Raw genomic sequence first — 25,538 nt, 5'->3', positions numbered from 1 at the left:
TCAAAGCATGTTTTTGCGTTTTGAACATTGTATTGCATCACAAGTGCTCAAAATTTTTGCAAAGTACTGTACTGAACTTAGTTGAGGCCTTTTATCTGATGACCAAAAATGCTTATTAAATTTGGTAAGCAAAAAATTAATCCCTGACATGGAAATATCAGACTATGTCCATATGTGACTCGGCATACCGAAATGAGAGACAAGTCGGAATTTTTCAAATCCAACTTTTTTAGTGATTATTATTCCCCGTTTCTTTACCTTTAATTTGATATATCACTCGACCCTTAGGAGTAAATATTAGTGGAGATATTAGCTTTAGAATGGAGGAAGAATTGGGCTCTTGAAAATAAAAATCAAGAGAAAAACGCCTTCGAAGTTTGACTTCCGTTTTTATCCTGCTCCATGAAAAAAATATATTTTGCCACCGCCGAGCTAACCGAAAGGCCCTAGTAACCGCGTGCCAAAAAAGGCGAAACGATTAACCAATGAGGAGGCTGCATTGAGAACAATAGTCAACTTGCTAGTCACGTGCGACTGCAAGACGAAACAACGTTCCACGTCAATCAATTATCGCCTACGTACACATCATTGGTTAAACCGGGGTTTTATAATAATCTTCGTGAAAGAAAAAAAGAATGCCATGATCTCCCTTATTAATGAAATAAAAGGCGGGGTTAAAAAGTTGGACCTAAAACCATGGAGGAGGGATTGTGCCATCGGCTTGTTTGAATGTCGATGGCGTTTACTCTTACCCGGACTCGTGACATGTAGTCTATCAAGCGTGTCATTATGACCTGAACTTTAACCGCATGTTCTAAAAAAATATCCCTTGTAAAATGGTAAGATGGGCCTTCAAAATAATTCGTACCTCACCTTTACTTATGTGCTCATGTTTTATTAATATTTAAGTTAGATTGAGACAGTGTGAGTAAAAACGCGAATAATTTGTTCAATAAATGGGTTCAATATCGTACCCATTATGGGGGGGGGGGGGTATACAGCATTGAAATGATTCAAAATTAGAACAAAATACAGAAAGGTATAATGAAAAAAGGTTAAAGTGATTCTAAAAGTGATGCAGAGAAAAAAAACCTTGACATAAACGTCTTAATTCTACAACAAAAAGAGCCAGGAGGTACCATGAGTAATTAAGTCCCATCATAATTTCCAACAGAGGATGGATTAGGGAAGATACGCTTTCACTTTTTAAACAAACAAGTGCACACCAAGTTACAAATAATGCGTAAAGGATTTCCATGTATCTGAATGCAGGATATAAGAGCAAAAATGTAGCCGCGGGGATCGGCGCCTGACCGCGCTCTCCATGTATAGCCAGACACAGCTCGGCCATGGCACCTCCAACATGAATGCTGATTCGGATCAAATCAAGCACAACCAATATTTTATTCTAACACAGTAACAGATAAAGAATGAGACCATGCAAAAGCCTTTGTAAGATTGATTTATTTTGGAGGAGAGAGATCCCCTAAAAGAGAGAGAGAAAAACGTAATAATAATAAATAGATGTAAAATAAATAATAAAATCACCAAGTCTCATTTTAAACCTTAAAACTAGCCGCCATTTTAAATCTAATTGCAAGTATGATTCAAACATTACAACAAGACAACCCGGTTGTGTTTATAGTTCTCTGTTTTCTTTGTCCGTTTTGTTAATTTTCCAATCGAACTTTTGACTCATTCCATTCTACCTCAGCTTGATTTCCCGCCGTTAATTGTTTGCTATTTTGTGCATCTTTGTCATTTATTTCCCTTTCTGACTAATCACGCTAGCATAATGGAATGATTTGTTCTTTCTCACATGTTCTTTCCTTCCTTTCCCGCTTTGTATGTTTTTCTTACTTTTTCATAGGCGGATCCAGCTTTTGGCGAAGGGGGGGGGGGGGGGCGTAATGCCGAGCGGCATACATATTTTTGTACTTCACCGGCGCCATAAAAGTACAAATTGAAAAAGGGGTTAAGTCTGACCCTGTCAAAATGTTCTTTTCTTTCCTTTATTTTTTTAAGCGGCGCCTTTTCGTTCTTTTATTTTTTCAAATATTAGGCCCCTTCCTGGATCCTCCATTGTTTTTTTTTTCACTTTCACTTTTCCGTTTCCATTTCTCCTTTCCCCTATCCTCGCTTTCTTTCCCTTTCCTCTTTTTGTTCCCTTTCTTAATTCCGCCCCCCACCGTTTTTAATTATTCCTTCCCATCCCCCCTGTTTTCGCTTTTTCCTTCCCATCCCTCTCTTCCTCCCGTTTTCGCTAATTCCTATCATCCCTCTCTCTTTCTGCCGTTTTTGCTTATTCCTACCCATCCCTCTCTTCCTCCCCTGTTTTCGCTAATTCCTATCATCCCTCTTTCTTTCTGCCGTTTTTGCTTATTCCTTCCCCCCCCCCCTGTTTTCGCTTATTCCTTCCCATCCCTCTCTTCCTCCCCTGTTTTCACTAGGAAAAATGGCACCTTCTCGTTAAAAGGGAACTAAATCTTTTTTTTTTTTAAAGAAAGGCATCTACAGTAGTGTGGTGAGCGAATTTTTTTTTTAATTGGCTGTAGTATCGACGCTGCGAGCGAGCAAATATCAACTTTTTTTCTAACGAAAATCCAATTTGTGTTAGATTTTTACATAGGCCTATTCAGAATAATGTCATATCTCTCTTTCCTTCTCTTATTCTTTCTTTTTTCTTGCTTGTGATTTTTGTTGTTGTTGTTTTTTTTTTTTTTGGGGGGGGATAATCCCCCATCTGTACTCATCTACCCACTCACCTGACTCATGAAACTTATTAATGCACGTATGATTATTTTTTTCCCTCAGAATATTGCTTTATTTCTTGTTTAAAAGGGGCACTCGTTATACACCGTGACAAAACTTGTCCTTCCCAGGTGAAAGAGGCACAGCGTGTTGGTAAGGGGCACTTTATTTGGGTAAAAGGGGCACTGATAAGAGAAAGGTCACCTATATCAGAAAGCAAAGGGGTCCCTTTAACGGAATAAAAACGGGCCCTTAATTCTCGGGTGTGAAATGGGCTGCACGTACAGAACACGTTTGTGATGGCATTTGGGGGTAGAAATTGGCATACGAAATTGCTTACACACACAAAAGAGAAGATCAAACTGGGAAAGAACGATAAACCGAAATATGAAGAGGATAAAACAAAGATAAGAACAAGAAGAAAAAGGGCGTGGAGGAAAAGACGATGGATGTGGCAAGGAAGAATAAAGAACGGCTGTGATATATAAAAAAAATAGAAGATCGAACGGGGAGAAGAAGGATATAGAACAACAAAAAATAAGAGGGGAAAAGAAGAGGAATAAGACGTTCGGATGAGCAAGAAAGAGAAAGAAGGAAAGGGGGAAGAAAAGAGGTAAAGAGGAAGAAAATAGAAATGGAGGGGCAGGAATAAGATCGTGGGGATGAGCAGGTGAGAGGGAGAACGAAAACAAAAATAATATTATAAATTATTAAGGAGGAACGAAGATAAAAGGAAGAGGAATGAGGCGATGGGTGAGGGAGGGAGAAAAGACGGAAGGAAAGAAGAAAGAAAAACCGGCAAAAAGAGAGAAGAACGAAAAACAGAATTATGTGAAACGAAAAAGAAAAGGTGAAATTAGGGGGGAAAGGTGGAGGGTGAAGAAAGGGCAGAGAGAAGAAAAAAAAGAGGAGAAAATAATCGACATAGAAAAAAAAGAGATCGAAAGGGGAAAAGAACGGAAAACAGAAGAGGAATTAACGAATAAGATTAAAGAAGAGAAAGGGGTTGAGGAAGAATAAGGGGGGGGGAGATTTAGAAAGAAGAGACCGACTGATCTGAAAGAAAATTGCGAACGAAAAGGGGGAGCAGTAGAAAGGAAAAAATAAAACACAAGAAAGACGAAAGAAGAAGGTAAGAGAATAACAGAGAGGGAAAGAGAGAATAGATCTGGGCAAAGTCGAATGGGACAACATGACAATGACTTTTAGGAAATGATAATTTCAATAGGTGTATTTTAAATGACTAATATTTTCAATCAATATCGTAAGTCCCGTATACCATTATCCAAAAATTAAAAATGCAGGCCTACTGCATGGTCCCATATTTCATTGGTCAAAGTCAGGGGCGGATCCAGGATTTACCAAAAAAGGATATTTTTTTTAAATACTTCGTACCCGCCAAAAAACTGACAAGCAAAAAAAAAAAGAATAGAAGTCTTCGATTTCAAAAAGGGGTACATCTCGGCTTCAATGGCATTTTTACATTACAAATTTTGTTTTTTTTTCTTCTCGGGGGGGGGGGGACGTGCCATCCCCTGGATCCGTGCCTCAGTTGTCGAAGTTCTGACATTTCTTTCTCTATCGTTCATTCAAACATGATAAAAAAATTGAAGGCAAAAATAGTTGGAAATAATAAAGCCCACAAAGCTTTCATGATGAACTTTTTTTCTTTTGTTAATGATATACTGCAGATCAATTAACCCACATTCGCGAACATACAACACTTAAATGTATTTTAAACCCTTTATTTTGAAATTAGAGTTTTCTCATCGAAACATCCCGATCACTTGCAAATAATAAGAGAATCTTCATCACGTCCATGTTATGTTTTATGAAATTAATCCTCGCCAACAAACCGTGTTATATAAACACTTTGCGTTTACGCATGACCTTTTTCGCGAGACAAGCTAGCTATACACTCTAAATCAGGTAGGCCTATCAATCTATCGCTAACGTCCCCGCCTAGTACCAACTACCATTATTACAAAAATAGCCCTTTAGAAGTTGAATCCCGTTTGTTAACTTTCAGAAGCCCCCTTTTCAATTTCAGAATACCTATTGAAAGCGATGCTTTTGATCTTTCTTTTGAGGCTCATTGAACCGATCGATCGAGCGGACGGTCGGCGGACGCCGCCAGCTGTACTTGAGTTTAAATGAATAGCCAATCAACAATGGCGTTACGTTGCTAGGGGCGGAGCTTAGTATGAAGCGAAATTCGATGAAATCGATCGTGCCAAGTATAAAAAAATTTTGAACTGACCGAAAAAAAACACTCGAGGAAAAACTGTTTTTTTATCACTTTCCCGTCATCAAATTCACTCATTTTTTTCACACAGTAATTATGAAACATGGAAGAATCTAAAAATGAAAAAAAAAAAATCTTCAAAATTTTGACTTTTTTATTAGTTTGTCGAATTTCTAGGAATTTTCATTTGCGACTTCTCTCTCATTTCGGTATGCCGAGTCACATATTATTACAAGATGAGAATAATAAACAAGTGGAACGCCTCTGGCAGTCTCGCCTGCACAAATACGCAATTCGAGATAGCAGCAGCGCTGACTTTGAAAACAGCTATTGAATAATTAATCACAAAAGAAAACACTCATATGATAATAAAATACTATGTCCATAGACCCAACATGACCTATGACCATGATCATGTGACCTAAGACATGTTCAAAACAATCATTCATACTTGATTACCCTTATGCCTATGTTTCATGAACTACATGTGCAGATCCATAAACTTTCTTATGATGCCAATTCCATAAATACCCCCATAACCAAAGTTAATTGACCCTAAATGGTCATGTGACCTGAAACACGCACAAGATATTCAAGGATACACGGTTACTCTCACGTCCCAAGTTTCATGAACTAAATGTAGATCTATAAACTTTAAAATTTACGATGACATTTCCACTGATACCCCCAACATCATCAGGTTTACATACGTATGACACACAGCCAAAAGTGATAAATGACAATAACAAAGATCTTTCCAAACCTGCTTGCTCCTGAGGAATGATAGCTTACCCTCATCTAACTGAGGGTAGGTGCAGTAGAGATAGACAGTCACTGCCTGTTTCAGGAAGGAGTCTCCAAGCATCTCAAGCCTCTCCAGGTTGAAACCATCGCTGGAATTGGACATGGTCAAAGACTGGAATACAAAATAACAACGTTGAAAATTGTCAAGTTTTGCTAACTTAAAGAATGTGAACAGAACATGTAACAAAGCAGAGTTATATCCAAGCCCACCAGACACAGCCCAGAACTGAAATGTATATACTAAATCATATACTTACGAGTATCTCATAATAATGTCGTTTACATAATTTGCAATCATGAGAGGCAACAATACCTTATAGAATGTTCACTGCAATAAACTGTTAATAAAATATGTGCCATGAATGAGAGAAATAGGTCAGGCATCTATGGCAGATTAGAAGCAATTAAAATTGGAACACTATATATATGTATTTTTTTTTGGGGGGGGACTATAAACTATAAAAGGGGTCACTACCGATATTCTTTAAGATTGATTATAAAAATAATATTCTACTTTTATACAGAATTTATCACATAGGACCAACAATGCTAACCACAGATACATGGTTACCCCATTTTCACTGGATTCTTGCTTGCCCGCATAAAGTATATGCATAATCTCCACTCCCTGGGGAGTATTCTACGGAACATATTGCTCATCAGAAGAGAACATGGGTGTGTTTCAGGAGGCATCTTTTAATTGATTTTCACAGACAAATTTGCTTTGAGCCCATCAAATTCAAGGATTTCAGTAGCTTTTAACAAGTAGTCAATGAAAAACACTGAATGTTTGGTTCATGAAATGAATCCCATTTCTTCTCCCCAATCTAACCTGCAAAATAATAGTAGGGCTAGGTCCAAGGCACATCTGTGGGTCATAGCCGTCATCATCAAGGTGAAAGTTCTCATCATCAAATGTGTCTTTATTCTCATTAGTACTGTTCAAATTACCATCTCTCCTACAACGTTCTAGTCTACTTTGGTCACATGGTGTGTTCAGCTGCTCATTCATTTCAACATCCTTAATCTCGCTTGTCTGCAGTTCAGACTCAGCTGCACGTTCATACTCTTTCAGCTGCTTATTGTTATTGCACTTTGGTTCAACATATATTGCATTTCCTTCATCATGATCGCATCTTGCTGCTTCTTTGGCCTCTTTCTCTTGCCTCTCGAGTGCCTCAAGGTCAAGTCCTTCCCATCCAAAGCTCAGGTTCGGGTAGGGATATTCCTCTGGGAGCTTCTTCAGGCCAATGCCAGCCTCCTCGGCCACCTGTACCCTGAGTTCCTCTGCAATCAGCAGCGCATTCAATCTGTAGAGGATGGATGGAAGACACACTGCTTTCCTCCACAAGGATGCAGGTATGGGATAGATGTAGCAGAGCTCGGGGACCAGGTACTGCTTCTTCTGCAGGTTCCCCTTTTTGTTTTGACCTGTGCTGATCGGCAATGCTTTCCCCTTGTGGTTCAGATACCTTGGAGTCAACAGATTCAGTCTGGATGACATGCAGTCGACGTCTACCAACGGCTGCTGGAAGTTGGATATCTGGATGTCGTACCGCTCAAAGTAGTAGTCCACGAATGTCTCATATTTTTCAGACGGGAAAGGACTGGTCACGGGTAGGTCATAGAGGATATCTGCCACAAAGTAACGCTGGGGTTGGTCGATGTTCCTGTAGATTGGCGTGACCACGGCGTCTGCGAGGATATCCGTGGAGAACTCAAACTGGCTCTGGCTGTAATCCGGAAGTTGAGGGGGTTGGTCAAGATGACCAGAACTCAGGCTGACCTCCTCAAGAAATGACCAGTCAATGACAGAAGGGCCACTATTAGGACCTGCTGGAAGGAATAAGATAAAGCAACAGACAAAAATGATTGAATGACATATAGGACTAAATGACATGTAGTATGAATTAAAGTATATAACTGAGAAACATAAAAGAAAAAAAGAAAGAAAAAAAAATGAAGATAGATAATTACAATAAATGTTAACTTTGCCATCAATGGTAACTAAGATGGCGGTTACTGCTAATCATAAGACTGACTGGTTGGAATGGATCTGGTGCCTAAAACTTGTCACCTTATTAATACCATTATCAATCATGTTTTACACTAGACAAGAGAACCCTAGATACAGCCAACCTGCTTTAATTACAAGTATAGAAATACCAAATATCTATAAAGACCACAAGTTTGGTTTCCCTTAAACATGAGCTCATGAGGACCACATTTCCTGTCTCCCTTAAGTGGTCATTTTAAAAAGGTTTCACTCTATACAGTTTTGGTTTTTCACCTTCTTTGAGAGGCACAATGAGGTAATTAGCTTGACTCTTCCCCGGGTTCAGCTCTAGGTTAGGTTTGTCAAGCCGTAGCACTTCTGAGAACATGCAGCCGTGAAAGGACTGGGCTCTCCTGATCTGATTACCACTCAGTCGTATCGCATCTGACTGAAGCTTGATGGTCACAGCCAACTCTCCTGCCCTGGTATAGACTGGAAAACCAGGCACCTGGATAAAAGAAGATAATGATGATGATAATAATGATAGTCTAGCACTTCATATTTTGTGTTTCTTAGTGCTTCACGTGTAATTATGATTATCCCGATCAGAGGATGGTTCCAAACATAAAGTGCACCATGCCAATCTAGTCACACCGACGTTCAGATCCTACCGGGTGGGTGTTTCATAAAGCTGTTCATAAGTTAAGAGCGACTTTAAGAACAAGTGGCGATCCTTTCTTACGCTCAAAACCCTCACCTATGAATTTTTTTTGTATACCATTTACCACAAGAAAGGATCACCAGTCGTTCTTAAAGGTAAATGCCAGTTTCGGTAACGATATCAAAGTGAGTTTGTACAGAATCCAATGAAATGACCACCAAAGTGTCTGTTTGTATAAATAAAGAATATGTGCCAAAGGATTCTGGAAGAAATTGTGCAATTGCTAAGAAATTAGCAAATAAGCACAGGATTCGGGTCAAGCGTCGGGCACGACATTCAAAGCAATAATACACTGTCCCATGTGTGCTTATCTGTGTTGGTGATATTCAGTATGAATATTTTTCAGCGTAGATTTCAAGATTTCACAAAGTTCAGTTTATGTGACTGAACCAGATCTAGATCCTCGACGATATACTGACAATTACGCCTAGTTTTACAGACTTTCTCATGAAATCAGTGTTTACTGCAACTACTGGCATTTCTCTTTAAAGTCGCTCTTATCTTACAAACAGCTTTATGAAACGGCCCCCGTGTACCCATTTAACACATTGGTGGAGAGTGACAAACGTGTATAAGTGCCTTGCCAAAGGACCATAGCGCGGAATAGGATTCAAACCCTCAATCCTTGCTTTAAAAGTCCAGTGACTGAACCACTACTTCACGACATCTCTCGATTGCTATGAATCAAACTAACAACAAAATGTTAAGACTAAAGAAGTGTTAATATTATTAATTGAAACTGTCTATTTCCAATGAGTTTAACAGAAACCTGAAAGAAATTTTTTATTTAAATCTTGGACAGGGGGCCTTTTAATAAGCTGACCATAAGTTCCATTTGACTTTTGAGCACAATCTTGGGCCCAACCAATCTTGTGCCAAATGAGATATTCTACTGGGAATACGTTTGAGTATGCTTGAACTCTTATCAAACTTCAGAAAATATTGGCTTTTCCATTTAAATGCTTGTTAAAACTGAGTTATTGTCAACATCAATCAGATTTGAACTGTAGCTGAAGAGACAAAAAAAAAGAATTGGATTTAGAATGCATACTTAAATAATTATATTGGGTACTCTATTTGTATAGCCCACATATCCACCTTGTTAGGTGTTCCGATATTATCCTAAGCTAGTCTACCCATTCTAGTGTTCTTAGCTTTTTGAGGAAGAACCGTAAGTAACGGTGTATTAACTGCACCTGTGTATTAACCGCACCCCCAACTTTGGACTAAAAAAAAAAAAAATTCCTCTCACATTTACATGCATATTTGAGGTACGAAGAAACAAAATCTAAGTTTTTAAGATTTCAAAGTATCCAAAGAGATTACCGGTATGCGGAAATCTGCTGTTCTTGATCAATTCATCTACAAATGTTAGAAAGAACGGTCCCGACAATATTGGCAACTTACACACTCACTCACCTCACAGTCACAGTGTACACACACACAGCACTGCCATTACATTGCAAACTACGATATAGTACATGTACCAGTCATGCCAGTACATCTTATCAAATTATGATCTGTGTCTTTCCCAGCGTAGGAGGAAGAAACATTCACATTTCTTGCATCACAACCTCACAATCACTTCTCAGAAATTTGATGTCTTAGCATGAATTTTGGATACGGGATTACAGGAAGGTTCGAGAAACAAAGAAATTGACATTTTTCCTGTTGTTTTTTACGGCTTCGTGCCGTCTCTCTCGTGTGTGGTTTACATGGTATCTTATGAAAAGCAAACAGGAAGGAAAAAAAAACAAGCTGGCGCGAAACGGGACTTTGAATAGCGCCAGCTTAAGTCGCACTATAACCACATTACAACGCAATCTCTAAGCTCACTCAACTCTCGCTCAGCGGTGACAAAATATTACCGAGTATGCTTGGCGTCTCTTTTAAATTAGCCAGGGAACTTCACTACTTTGAATCGAGAATAAAGTCAAAATTAGTGTCATGAAGGTGGGTGCGTTTGTTATGGACAACATTTAATTGATATTGTAATAATCGCTTTCCATTACCCGCGGCTCATACCCCTCTAAACGACATTGCCTGGGCGGCTACGCCCGGCCACCCGATGTGTTGTGAACTGGCAGACATCGAACATGTACGGGAGGGGTTACGGCGGGCTGGCTCAGACCCGTCACCGTGTATAAACCGCACCCCCGACTTTTGCTTCTATCCCGCCGAGAAAAAGGTGCGGTTAATACACCGTTACTTATGGTACTTTCTGTTGGTACCCAATGCTACCCATTTACCTCACCTGGGTTTAGTGCAGCAGCATTACCCAAGAAAGCGTAACCAAGGGGCCATTTCATAAAGCTGTTCGTAAGTTAAGAGCGACTTTAAGAATGACTGGTGAACTTTTTTTACGTGCCCAACCATCGCCAATGAATCTACCATTTACCACAAGAAAGGATCACCAGTCGAACTGCTTTATGAAACACCCACCAGCTATGTATATAAGTCATTATAGTAACATACAAATGGCTTTATCCAAGTATTGTTTCCTAGGTAGAATTCCAAGAAGAGTTTGCCAAACTATGAAAAACAACCCCTTTTACTCGCTCTTGTATACAAGCAAAGTGTCAAAATTTTGATGAGAGTGCCCTCTCCCCCCTCCCACCACCGTCTCTGCAGATTCAAGTTAAGCAAGTTTGGTTGTACTTGCCTTTGGTATTTGCTTTGAGGTGAGAATACCGAAGCACTGGTGTGTTTCCTCTGGTCTGTGGAGTTTCCTCTCTCGTATGTTGAGGATATCTGGTAGAGGTGAGGCCAGGGACATGTCAATACTGTACAGGTAGCAAGGTTCATCTGGCATTGGAAGGCATCCTTGGAGGCACTTCGCTACCTGATGGCAAATCATCAAGGTGGACACTATCACAGTGGAATTGGAATTGCATTTGTATATTCCTTAGAGTAATTCCAATATTGACTGCACAGTCTCAGTCAATATGCTGAAGTCAGTGAGAAGGTACTTTCTTCAGATGAAAGAGCTGTTTGAGCTAGGTGCTGCATCTAAAGGGCTTTCCTTTATGTCTGAATCTAACAGCATCATCAGATTCATCAAGACGGCCTCAAAGGCATTTGCTCATGGAGGCAATGATCACTTGTAAAGGATTTTTTTTACTTGTACTTGTTAATTTCATTACCCCCCCCCCAGCATACATCAAACTTCTACCAGATCAGTGCTCATCCTTAATATCTGACATGTCAAATAAATAGATATTTTATTTGAAATTTTGCAATGAAAATCCACTTTTTGAAGGGAAAATCTGATTTCAAAGGTAATCAGTCTGTTTTTATTTCATTTTTAAATTTGTTTTTATTGAATTCATGATATCATTTAAAAGATTTTTTTTAACTAATTGAACGAAGAATAAAAACATCCATCCTAGACACCAGTAGACAAAACAATCTAATTTCAGTGAAGAAAAGACATAGGAAGATGAAAATTACCTCTTTATCATAGTACTGTCTCTTCTTAGTTGTTCCTGGACGTGTCTGACCTTCAGCAAAGAGATGATTGAAAGCATTTTCCGTGGCCTTCAAGACCGATTCCTTCCCGATTGGCTGCAGGAAGTCATTCAGTTGTCCTGTACAATAAAAAAAAGAACCATACAAACATCACGTATTATTGCACTACAGAATCCATGACCCCTATTTTCAAAGGTATTGGCAGTTATGCCAGTGGTCTAATTATGGGATCACACAATGTGACACAAATTTTGATCATTTTTTAAAATTCATTTTTTGATCGATCTATTTATCCATCCATCCATCCATATCTTTCTACAGATATTTACCAATCCCAGGTGTGTGAGTGGTCACAAATAAAAGATCTGAAAATAGCTGAAGAGTGTGGAAAAAGTCTGAAATAAAAAGAGCTCCCATTCTTTTTGTACAGAGGAAAGCCAAAAATAAGCTGATATTAAGCTGAAAAAAAAAAATCCGAAATCAGATAAAAATCTGAACTTTCACACCCCTGCAATCCATCCATACATTCATCAACCATTCCAGTCATTTATCCAACTGTACGTTTACCTGTCCATACACCCATCCATACTGCCATCATGAATCTACATATATTTACCAAACAAGTCCCTACCTCATTATATTTCTATCTCCCATACATCTAAAACTATACTACAATGCATTTATCTACCCCTTTAGGGCTGTTATCGTTGAGAAAATTCTCTGTCGATATCATGTTAAAAATATCTTAACGATATTGATAACTATCGACAAAAGAACAATCAAAGCGCATTTTTATGCACTATAGTGATGTCACATACTCACGTTGGTCAAAATTTGTATCTGCCACTGTACCAAGAACACTATCAAATCTGCAATTAACATTTGGATCAGAGATGCTAACTGATAGCTCAAAAAAATCCTGAAAACCCAGGCCGGGGTCCAGGGGCCCGCCCAGGGCCCCTGGCGGGGTCAAGGGCGAAGCCCCCTGAAGCTGGAACGTTTTCTTATTCTTTAGAGGGCTGAAATCATTAATCTACAGTAGTACATAACAAATAATTAATGACATAATAAACTTCATATCATAGGCAAGAAAGGTGCTCAAAAAAAAAAAATCATGTAACCCGTACTCATTACGGTACGGGTTAACCTGCTGCGGGTTAATATGCTGCGGCCAATGGGTGCGACTCGGGACGGGTGTATGTAGCAGCTGGGGTGCCCTTTTTCACTCACTGTACTCATCAACAAGACAATCCTATACTATTGAAAATCCATAAATCACAATTTCTATCAAAATGATGGATAGTTCACACATATGAATTGATGAATACGCACCAGAGAACACATATTTCATGGTAGCAAATAGGTTTTCAGCTGAAATCCCGTGGCAGACAACCAATCACTCATGCAGCAGCAGGCAATTGCAGCCACACCGGGCCGTGCTTCGAGCGGTTCTACCGGGCGATCGCCCGACTGGGATAGCGCTGACACCCGTATCCCTGCAGGGTATAGAGCGGCGTTTGCAACTGCTACAGTGTATTGCTCGCGCGTACCGTGCAAGTACAGTACCAGCTAAACTTCATGCTGCGCACAACGCTAATAATTTTCCGTCTGCGCAAATTGGCCATCCAAAATTGAAATTGCGCTCTCCGTAGCGAACTCCGTGACAAGATTTGGAGGGGAAATTTTTACGGATTTCACTTTGACAATCGATTTTTTTTCCCGGAATATTTTTCAGCAAAGGAAAAAATCCGGAATTCCGGAAAAATCCGGAAAATTAGCAACTCTGATTGGATGTAAATGACTACATAGCATATTTTAACAAACATATTTAGCATAAATACATCCTCATCCATCACGTTATTAGCATTATTTTAGGATTTGATGAAGTTTTATCAATAATTTTGAGGCTTTTTGGACATCCTTGTGAGCAATCAACGTCTTTCGCATATCCGCCATTTTGATATCATGTTGTACATCTTCGAACATAGAGGGCAGCAACACACGGCTAGGCTGTGTGATAGCTGCCTTCTACGTTAGTTGAGCTTGCGCTCGTGATGTTTTCAATTCTAACGAATGGAGTCGAGTGCAGTCACAATGTTTGGATTGTCACGATCTCACCCACACTTCGCTGGGGGTGAGATCATGAAAGAGATTGAGTTTTGTGGCTAGTATTTTGTTGAGATTTTGGAGTAATTTCTGTTGCCGTTCTGAGCAGTTTGATGAAAAAATGATTTATGTGATTTTCCGTTTGAAAAGCAACATTCAAAGGGCTGTTTCCGTGAGTTCTGTGAAATCACAGAAAATCACTGTCCCTACATAACAGTGGGTTTTATCGACAAAGAGAGAAATGTTATCGATATTGCTAAGTGGCAAAAACCAGCTATTTTATCAACAGGACTATCAATAAAGACGTTATCGATAACAGCCCCATACCCCTTATCTCCCTACCACCTCTCTGTACATTTTACCATCTCCTATTCATATTTTTTTTAAGAATTTGGTTCTAAATTGACATGTTTACCTGCTTTATGTAGAATCTCGGCAGTTTTAACAGCCACCGCCATGTTGGCCCATTTCTTACGCTTCATCCACTGACCCTTAAAAAAAATACAAAAATATATCACCAGCAATATTGAAATAAATTGTTAAAAACAATCAACACATCTGTCACTGAAATAATGTCCATATTCAACATTCCAAATGCACAATTAAACAAAGAGTAAATCACATTATAATATACATATTATTATGCCATTATAGATTTCTAAGTAATTACATCAAAATAGGGCATTTCATCTCAAAGGTATAATTTCTTTTTCACGACTAGCCATTTCCTAAAGTGTACAATTTTTTAATATGAAAGATTTACTTAGAACTGCTATCAACATTCTTATTGCTAATGGTCATTTTACTGCAAATTAACATTTTGCCACAATCTGATAAAAGTTTAATAGTACAAATAAGACAGACACATATTCATGAAAGACTCCAACATGTTGATGATGATGGTGGTGGTGGTGTTGAAGGTGGTGATAATGATGTCGATGTTGATGTCGCTGATGCTGATGATGTTGATGATGATGGTGATGATGATAATGATGTTGATGATGATAATGTAGTTGATAATGATGATGATGATCGATAATAATCATAATAATAATAATGATCATGATGATGATGATGATAACGAACAAAATTTAAATAGCTGTAGAAGAATTCTCACATGTATATAAGTCACATAGTAAACAGAATGAAATAAGTTTTGCATTTCTACTGCAGTCATTTGTAAAGTCCCTACAACAGTTTTAGGAAACTCCTCCTGGGGCCCGTTGCAGAAAGAGTTGCAATCGATCACAACTCTAAAAATCATGCGCAACTTGATTTTCAACCAATCAACAGCGCGCATTTGGGACTTGCGTTTGATTTTTTTGACTTGCGTTTAAACGGAACTCTTTCTGCAACAGGCCCCAGGACATCTTCCTAAATTGCACTGTTTGTTTGATTTTCCTTCCCCTTTCCTTTTGAGGCCTTCATCAATTTCAAGCTCTAAGCTTAAGATGAAGGTCTCCCACATTTCCAAATGTACTATGTTGATATATGTATATATATATGATATTTTCTGCTATTTTTTGTAACAATAAAAAAAATATCAGGTATAAATATATTTTGATTAGATTATTAGATTGTATATATGTATATGTTATTAATTATATCATTTACCTATGTTATGCTAAGAAAAAAAATGATATCACTTGTATATGATTTATTGGAATGTGGAAATAAATAAATCAAATCAAATCAAATCCATTGCAGACATGATCCAACATACTCACTGTAATGGGCTCCCTGATGGGTGAATTGATAGGTAACTGAAGAGTGGCCTGGAACTCAGGGGTTACTTCACCTTTCCTCTCCTCTATCTTACAGGAAGCAGTAAGATGGGTGAACACATCACTAGGTAGCTTGGCACAGTATCTGTTATTCATTAGAGTAAAAAGGAATGAGATGTAACTTGAGAACATTCATTAAATATTGTTGAGAAACGCAATTACTGGCATATTACATGTTAACAATTATATTTAGACAAAAATTATTAAAGATATAGCATATCAAGCCTGATTAGATAAGCCTAGAAATAGAACAATTGGCCATCTGTCAGACATTAAAAAAAAAATTATGCAATACATCTGGCTAGCTTTGGCTAGCTTTGCACAGATTAATTTACCTGTTAATAATCTGGATAGCAGTGGTCATCGAGGCCCTGGGAGAACCTTCCTCATTCTTGGGGACATAGGCAGGCATCTGCTGGTCAGCTAAAAGAAGATCAACTTCCTCTTCTTTTTGCTGAACCTTAGATCTACTCTTCCTATTCAGAACCTGTAAAATAATGACACAAATTATGATATTATGCAATGACTACTGGGCCGTCTTACAAAGAGTTGCGATTGATCCAATCAACCATAACTATGGAACATCTAAAATCCATGTTTGCTCGAAATATTTTGTAGATGTGGTGTAAACTAATACATTACGATTTGGAATTAACTTTGAATTCATTTCTACAAGGAGGCTCAAACTTGACTGAATGTCGATTTCAGTTAGTTCTACCACTATTCTGAAATCTGATTGCTAAGATTTTATTGGTTGGAAGGTTTATATCAAATGTTATTACAATTTCTTTGAAATTCGAATCACAGCGGATCGCAGCATCATAGTGTACACAGGGCGCGACAAACCCGCTTGCCCGCTTGCCCGGGGCAAGTGAAAATGACGTGCGGGCAAGCACCTCTCAAAGTCAATTGCCCGATCGGGCAAGTGGTTGTTGCGTCTTTTTTTTCTGTAACGTACCTCGTTTTTCCATAAATCATCCAAAATCCACACTCAAAATCATGAATCAGCCTTAAAAAATAGCGAGGAGTGCAGTTTCAAATTCCGAAATTGCGTTATTTTTTCTGTACCACGTATTTCCATACATGGTACCAGGTATGAAAAAAATCAACGCAATGGCTGGGAAACAGTTGAATGTAGTATAGGGGTCCATTATGACTACCACCATGTGAAATTTCTAATGCACATTTTCCCCCTTCCGATATCACAATTCTGTGATAAAATAATAAGAATTACACAGGAAATAAATCACAGAGTCTAGTAACCTCGCATTGGTGAGTTGTCATGTCATTCGGCTTTGCTTTTCAAAACGGCCTATTAACATCCAAAATAACTTGCCGTATTTGTTAATTATAGCTTAAAATTCATTTGTTTCCCTTTTTGAGGGGATGAGGTAAATATCAGACAATAAATCATCAAACAAAGCTCCATCTATTTTACAAGGCCGGCGGGATCAGGCTCACACACGTGCGCATACTAGCTAGCCAGTCTGAGCTCTGTCTCTCTGCCAGAGCTCTGGGGGACAATTCGCTCAGTAAAGGCCTCAATGATGGTGATTTTCTGTTTCAGACAGAGTTTACATTTCGGGTATATTATTCAAAACTTCCAATAAAGTTTGATGATTTCTTCATTGTCATGTATATTTAAGTTATTAATGAATACATTCTCACCAAATTTAGACTCCCCCATAGAGAAATGCAATTTTCGTAGAAGTCTGCGTTTTCAAAGAACTTCAGGAAAAGTGAGGGTATGTGGGCCTTTATTACATGGCCGAGTACAGGTTATTGTACTGGAATAGGCGAAGTAGAAATTAGATATTGAATTCATTTATATCAAAGTTCAACTCAAAGTCACACCCACACAAACACACCCACACACACACATACACACACACACCCAAGATTCTAAGTATAGTGAAAAAAATTACTTAAAAATCATACAATATTAAACAATGTTACTATAATTCATTAATAAGTGAACAGGTATTCCTCAAAATAGAAAAAAAAGTAGCATGTGAAAACATGTAGATGAAATTATTGACCGAGTGGAACATCATAAAATGATGAAGAAAAGACTTGATGGTTTCCAAATAATTTTTTTTTCAATCAAGGAAATATGGAAAATAAATGACCATGAAATCCATGAAATGACATTTCATGGATTTAAAGATGCAAAATGTGAAATTTTAGCCACTCCACTTTTGATGATAGAATAATTTTTTCCGAGTCAATAAAGAGCTGAACATTTTTCACTGGCTTTCTTTATAGTTTCCAACTACGGTAAATGAAAGCAATTCTAAGGAAATATGTTATGCAGGTAGCCATTTCATGGATTTAAAGATGCAAAATATGAAATTTTAGCAACTTTTGTTGAAGGGTTTTTTAAAACCTTAAATAGCCATAAAATATTGATTTTTTTTCTCCAAAATAAACAAAGACTCAGGCCTACGTTGCTGAAAATATCCTTTTCAATGTGTGTTCTTTTATACTGGACATGATTCTCAATTGTTATTTAGTATACCTTAATTAAAATAAGAGTAGTGCCGTCATAATGAAAAAATTATTTAAAAAATTGGGCAAGCAGTTTTTTCTATCGGGCAAGCAAATTTTTTCATCACTTGCCCAACAGGGCAAGTGACGAAAAATTTTTTTGTAGAGGCCTGGTGTACACCTATGAATTAGTTGGTAATAAGTTGGTGTATACATGCATGAACCCCACTGCGATCCGCTTCATAGTAATGGGCTTTCATGAGCATGTTACGTTGCCTCCAATGGAGCTCAGATAGTCATTTGGAGTGCCAATGGTATTGCATGGGCCATGAAGTGTGGTAAACTGCTTTAGCATTTAACAAAGTGAGTTTAATAATTGGAAACAAAAAAAGACTTGATGGTGGAGCCCACTTTTAACTATCATACAAATCACAAATAATCATGGTTGTGTATAGTAATTCAGGTAACTGTAATAGCTTTGAGAAAATAGTGAAATATTTTGTAAAACATCGGGTAAATTAGGTTACAGAAAAATAAGACAAGTGGAATGCCTCTGGCCGTCTCACCTGCATCACGCGATTCAACATAGCAGCAGTGCTGACTTTGAAAACTACTATAACTCACAGAAGGTGTTCAGTGATACTTGGTTACTCTTATTTCCACGTTTTATGAACTAGACCAACATACTTTTAAAATTATGATGGTAATTCAACAAATACCCCCAATTCGGCCAACGTTCATTGACCCTAAATGACCTTTGACCTTGATCATGTGGCCTGAAACTTACATAGGATGTTCAGTGATACTTGATTACTATTATGTCCAAGTTTCATAAATCAGATCCAAAAACTTTTAAAGTTTTGATTGTAATTCAACAGATACCCCCAAATCGGCCAAAGTTCATTGACCCTAAATGACCCTTGACCTTGGTCATGTGACATGAAACTCTAATAGGATGTTCAGTAATACTGGCTTAACCTTATGGCCAAGTTTCATGAACTAGGTCCATATACTTTCTAAGTTATGATGTCATTTCAAAAACTTAACCTTAGGTTAAGATTTGATGTTGACACCGCCGTCGCCGTCGGAAAAGCGGCGCCTATAGTCTCACTCTGCTATGCAGGTGAGACAAAAACATTGTTCTAAATTTTTAAACCAAAGCATGGCTGTACACTTACAACTGCATGTACACATACTCATGTACTAAAGTACATCCACTGTAATTTGAAATACATATGAAACTTATAGGTAAATAGTGTCATTGCAAATCGGTATCACCGATTTCCCATTTTGGGGAAAATTGGGGGGGGGGGCATGATGGCAATTGAATATCAACTCTCTCAATTGGTATTTAAAAGGTACTTTGGAAGCAACATTAATTTTCATCATTTGAAATGTGCCACAAGATAAAGTCCTATGCAGATTGCAGAATCAGAAATCTCTGTGTCCTTTAAATCACTGTGCAATGTCAAAATAACTTCCTGACAGACTTGAATAACCACAGCACACTGCCAAACTTGGCTCATATTCATCAGATTCATGACCCATACATTCATTCATTCATAAGTATTGCGCAATAACATCTTAGTGCAATAGATTTGGTGGAAGTATTGCACAATGTTGCCAACATGGACCAACTATAGAAGGGGTATTGCGCAATATCACCTACCTGGATACATGATAGAAGGGGTATTGCGCAATTTCAACTACCTGGGGGCTATTTCACGTAAAGTGTACACTTCTGAAAAAATGGATTTTCCCCTATTTTAGCATATTTGTAGCAATCACTTTATTGTACCTGTGGTTTGATTTGATGAACCTTATCTAGTCCAATCTACAGTTGCAATTTCATGACGATTGGAGTACTTTTTCTATCAATTTTTAGCGTGTTTTGTTCGTTTTTAACGCAAAATGGAGTCTCATTCAGCATTTTTAATAAAGTTCATTGATATCTTGAATAAATATAATGAGAGATGTGTTGGATATTAATGTTTTGAAGTAAGTACAACTGTCAAGCAATATGATAAACTTTATTTGACGAAATTTGACCAATATATGAGAAACTTATCAATATTCTTGTAAAATGTCTTTTCTCCGTTAAAGAAAAAAGACATGTCCTCTCCAGAACATGTAAGTCACCAGCAGTGAATAAAAATGATGTATGTGTATCAAATCGCTGCTAATTCAATCTTCAGAATGGATGTAAGTCAAGACATGTGCCAAATTTCTGACTACATTGTGCTGGATATGTTTTATCACTTGCTTATTTTGATGTTTCAATTCTCCGTTAAAAGCGCGTCCTCTCCAGAACGCTTGACTTTTACATTTTTCGAAGAACTAAGGAGTTTGATACCTTTTGCTGTAGTGTAGAATTAATAGTATACATCAGTTCAACATTATGAGATTCAATTATCCCTCTTAATTCACCTAGATGGTGAGTTTTTCACACTTATGCAAAGTTAAATGGAATGTCCTCTCCAGTACAAAGGTACTTAATTTTTTAACAATGTGAAAAAACAATAATTTTAATGGGAAGAGCCATTCTTTTACATCAGTATACAAATAGCGAATAGGCATGAGTGCGATGGTGCGAGATTTCGCATGAGGTGAAAGAAAGTTGCTCTATTCAACGAGGCGTTAGCCGAGTTGAATAGAGCGTTTCTTTCTTTCACCGAATGCGAAATCTCGCACCATTGCACGAATAAGAATATTCGCTATTAGTGTTGTACAACGCCTCGGAATCTACCGAAAATATGAAAAAAAACAAGAGTTTTTCCCTCCAGTAATCTATGAAAAGGGAGCAAAAATATTGAAAGCAAAAAGCAAAATCCCACAAGCCGGGCCCACAAGCGCACATGATCTTGGACAGCATTGCGCATTTAGCCAGCGGGCTGTACGCGCATTGTCACCTTATTCAATGAAATCGCATTGTGACGTCACCTCCTAAAGCCGTGCAATGGTACATTTTGGATGGTACGTCTTGTGTGTGCAACGGTACGAATGTGTGACGTTCAGCCTCCCATTTGATCGCGTACAACTAGCTAAGTAGGCGTTGTACAAAAAGTAATGACCTGCTATCACAAACAGATATTCAACCTATAAAATATCATTTTAAACTTCTGAGAATTTCATTCTAGATTTTTTTAAAACACCATCAGTATGACAATGTAATAAACAGAGACCAGATGATACTACTCTTAACATTATGTTTTGATATACAAGAAAATTTAATGTGATACTATTTGTAACTGTGTGAAAAACAAATATGCTGATCATAACATTTATTTACTACCCTGATCAGCAGCAAACTATATGCTTTCATGTTGTTCTGGAGAGGACATATATTTTTAACACATGGTTGCATTTGCTATTTGGCAACTTTTACATATATTTAAGAGTTAAATTCTGATTCGATTAATTTTATTCTTATGTTAGATTGCTAATTGATATTAAATGGTGATAACTAGGCTCTAGGAAAATATAAGGCCCAGTCAATGAAAAAGAGAACTGTACATAATTTTTCGTCCACTTTCATCCCAAACCCCTTTAAAGCTCAATATATTCTCTACTAACTTGTTCAACAACAATTGACCGATCACAGACAAACAAGACTACAAAACATTTGTGTATAAATTAAAGCAATATAAACAAATACAGTCTACACTCTTCATTAACTTACTCTATACACATACCCATTCATTGAGCGCATTCATACATGTCTATTTCATTTGGATGTATGCTGCATTCCAACAGTGAAAGTGACATTGAACATGTGGTTTGCATGTGGATGGTGTGAAGGTGAAAGCCATTGCAATAATGTACTGGTACACAATTCTAATGAACTGAAATACATGTATTTTGAAACATCACAGTGCTCTGAGTGCAGTAAGCTGATGTAGACCTACATGTAACATCATGGCAGACAACAAGTCACTGAAAGTAAAATTTAATTGGACTTTGAGACACAGATCACACTACAATACAGATGAACAAGCACAAAGAAATGATAAAGCTGAAGGAAAGAGCAGAACTGCAAGATATGTCAGGAAAATGAGGGCAACACAACCTTCTAGGTTCAAGAAACATCTGGAAAAAGATGCTGCACGAAAGAGAAAAGAATACACAAGAATACAGGATAAGACTGAGAAAGAGAAGAAGGAACAAAGGGAGAAATGGTCAAGATCGAAGCAATTGCAACGAAACAAGAGTGAGAAGATGAGCCAAAGAAGTAATGGAAAGAAACGTTTCAAAGATTTGTCGCAAGAAGAAAAGAAAGAATACTTTAAGATGAAGATGAAAGAATCAAGAGCAAAGATGACAAAACAGAAGAAAACCTCAGTGAAGTAAAATAACAGGAAGAATAAAGCAGCAAAATATGCAGAAGAAAAGGTACAACCTGATGAAGGAGCTAAAAATACAGCAACGAAGAAGGTGACAAGAAAATAGAAAACCCTTGTAAAACAATCAGAAAGAAGGGGTACTCAACATCGAGTTTCATTGGCCCATGCGGTTGCTTTTTGACTGCGCTGCATGCACGCACTGCGTTGGCCATTGAAAGAGAGCAACTCTTTCAATTTATCATGTTGAACTGTCTCAGACTCAGTCCTGTTCACTATTCACAAGACAAAAATACGCTGGCATTTTTAAAAGGAAATATCTACGTCTCTAAAAGAATCTGCCACGTAAGAAGCACATGATCTTAACTCAATTTTCACTGTGAATGTTTTTATTATGCGTCGTTTATTCTCCCTTTTTTTCACATGACGGTCTGCGGGTTTGAGAATGAACTCGGCCCGGCCCGCAACCCGCAATCGGAGGCATACCGGCAGGTTAACCCGTACCGCAACGGGTGCAGGTTACAACATTAATTCTGATTGTTCATTTATTACATTTAGTTAATACTATATCGGCAGTTTCTCAGAAACTTGTTTTTTTTTTGGAAAATTTGTGCTGTTACAGTTAAAATGTTTAGTAATTAAGTTAAAATTCTTGTAAAAACTAGCTTGATTTTGTGTTTACTACGTATTGCTCTTTAATACTTAATGACTACTTTACATAAGTCAAGAAAATTATTTTAATTCTACACATGTTACATTTAAATATTGAAATTTTATTGTTAAACAAATTGTCCTCTCCAGAAATTGTCAAAGGGGACTCTATGAGAGCTCAGATTATAAACATCGAAACAACAGGGCCACAGTCTTAATAATGATGCATCAACAGATAACAGGAGTTTCATTTGAAAAGTAAAATAATGCTCAATTTATACATGTATGTCATTGTGAGTTAGCTTCAGAAATTTCAGGCCACGTTTTCTTATATGTGTTTATTGTGAGAACTTTGTATAGTTTATAATATACCCATGATTTTCATTTTGGCCTATAACATTGCAATAACATCTGGCAAGAAATGTACAAAATATCTGATGCAGTTTTATTCACATATCATATCCTTGAATTAATGTTTGTAAGGATTATCGTTAAAGAAATGTCCTCTCCAGTACGCTTCGATGAATCAAGGTTTGGAAGCTCATAGTAGATTAGATCTCCCACTTACTTAATTATTATACCCCAAAACAAAGAGTATAGATCTGAATAAAGAACTGTAATACAAATTTGAAGACACATCAAAAGAAAAAACATGAATCTTTGATGTTCCTTAATAAATGTTACCCCTTCCTTTCTCATTTTGCCATATCAACCATTTAATTTATGGCATAATACAGTCTGCCTGAGGGCTAAATGAGTATATTGACATGTTATAAGTAACACAGAAACATACAAATGAAAAAAAAACTCTGTGTGTTATAGTAACAGGATTAATAAAGTTGATGGTTTCTTGTTAAACAAAATGTCCTCTCCAAACGCCTATTTTGTTACCATATTTCTGTATACTATTTAAACATGTAAAAATGGACTTGACGCTCTGGAATTTTAGATATCAATGGTACATTGATAGGATTTTTCCTTGAACGCTTTAGCGCCTATTAATATGGCGGCTCAGCTACAGCCGGGGTAATAATATGATACCAATTATCAAAGCGCAGTAGAGTATATGCACATAGTAGCTGCGCTATATAAATGGACCTATTATTATTATTATTATTACATACCCTAAAGTTTCAGAATCTGTGAAGGGTTTTCCCCAACAACAACTTTCATTTTTGACCCCCAGTGAGACTAAAAGTGTACACTTAACGTGAAATGACCCCTGGATACACGATAGAAGGGGTATTGCGCAATAACACCAACATAAATACATGATAGAAGGGGTATTGCGCAATATCACCTATCTGGATAAGCAATAGAATCTGTATTGCGCAATAGTTCACATGTTTCTCTATGAACTACGATATTGTGCAATATTAAACGGGTGACAAATGCTATATATGCAATGCAAATGTTTACTGTCTACTGAGCACTGTCTGCTGAGGAAGTAGGGATACAAATAGAATTTTCAAAATCTCTAATAACTTCATGTAACTGGTATCCACTTTCAACACTTGACTGCAAAGCTGGGTATACATACAAACAATAGTGTAAAAAGATAAATCATCACACTATTGGAATGTAGGAAAATCTGGTTTAGACTTTCTCAATTCATTACTTAGTTTTATTCGATTGTACTTTTTAAAGACAAAATCCTGAAACTTTCTAAATCCTCAAATAAAAAATCTGGAATTCCATTTTTAAAAATCCAGAATTTTTTTATTCCGGACAGATGCTCAGAGAAATTATCACTCTCTTCAACCCACACAATTTAATTACCTTCTGAGGTTTCTTTCCTTTTCGTTTAGCAAACCTCACTGGAACCAGTGAAATCTGAGCCCTGCTAAGCAAACGCCTTACGTTGAAGAACAACATCTTTGACTCCTAAAACTGATAATCTATGGTTGAAAGTCCTGATTCCTTTTAGTAAAACGGGTCCAATTTTTATTTGAATATTATATCTACAAAACTGGTGAAATCATGAAGTTCTCATTAAATATCATGATTATGTGTTGAAAAAAACAAGGAAACACCAATATAGAGTGGCATAGATTCGTATCAGCAAAAACAAGTCCAATCACCAAGTTCTCTTTGAAATAGCATGACAGCATTTGGTAGAAAACAAAGTAGCACCACTGTCAAGAGTCCTAGATTCCTATCAGAAAAGCAGGTCTGACCATGATGTTCT

General features: G+C 37.4%; 1 protein-coding gene across 3 annotated transcripts in view; it reads right to left on the bottom strand.

Moving 5' to 3' along the window:
* Window positions 1–25,538, bottom strand: part of LOC121418382 (endoribonuclease Dicer-like) — a 50,394-nt gene that overhangs the window by 11,049 nt on the left and 13,807 nt on the right. For 2 of the 3 annotated variants that reach the window (XM_041612220.1, XM_041612219.1), the window contains exons 7-14: window positions 16,211–16,362; window positions 15,819–15,960; window positions 14,507–14,582; window positions 11,968–12,104; window positions 11,180–11,359; window positions 8,091–8,304; window positions 6,633–7,636; window positions 5,760–5,912 (exon numbers count right to left, since the gene is read on the bottom strand). In XM_041612220.1, coding sequence (XP_041468154.1) covers window positions 5,760–5,912; window positions 6,633–7,636; window positions 8,091–8,304; window positions 11,180–11,359; window positions 11,968–12,104; window positions 14,507–14,582; window positions 15,819–15,960; window positions 16,211–16,362 — 2,058 coding nt within the window. The remainder of the gene's footprint in view (window positions 1–5,759; window positions 5,913–6,632; window positions 7,637–8,090; window positions 8,305–11,179; window positions 11,360–11,967; window positions 12,105–14,506; window positions 14,583–15,818; window positions 15,961–16,210; window positions 16,363–25,538) is intronic. The other variant, XM_041612221.1, reaches the window with a different exon arrangement.

The sequence above is a fragment of the Lytechinus variegatus genome, chromosome 7, assembly GCF_018143015.1.
Source record: "Lytechinus variegatus isolate NC3 chromosome 7, Lvar_3.0, whole genome shotgun sequence".
Taxonomy (NCBI): domain Eukaryota; kingdom Metazoa; phylum Echinodermata; class Echinoidea; order Temnopleuroida; family Toxopneustidae; genus Lytechinus; species Lytechinus variegatus.
Note: the sequence above shows the minus strand (reverse complement) of the source record. Positions and strands in the feature narration are given on the sequence as shown.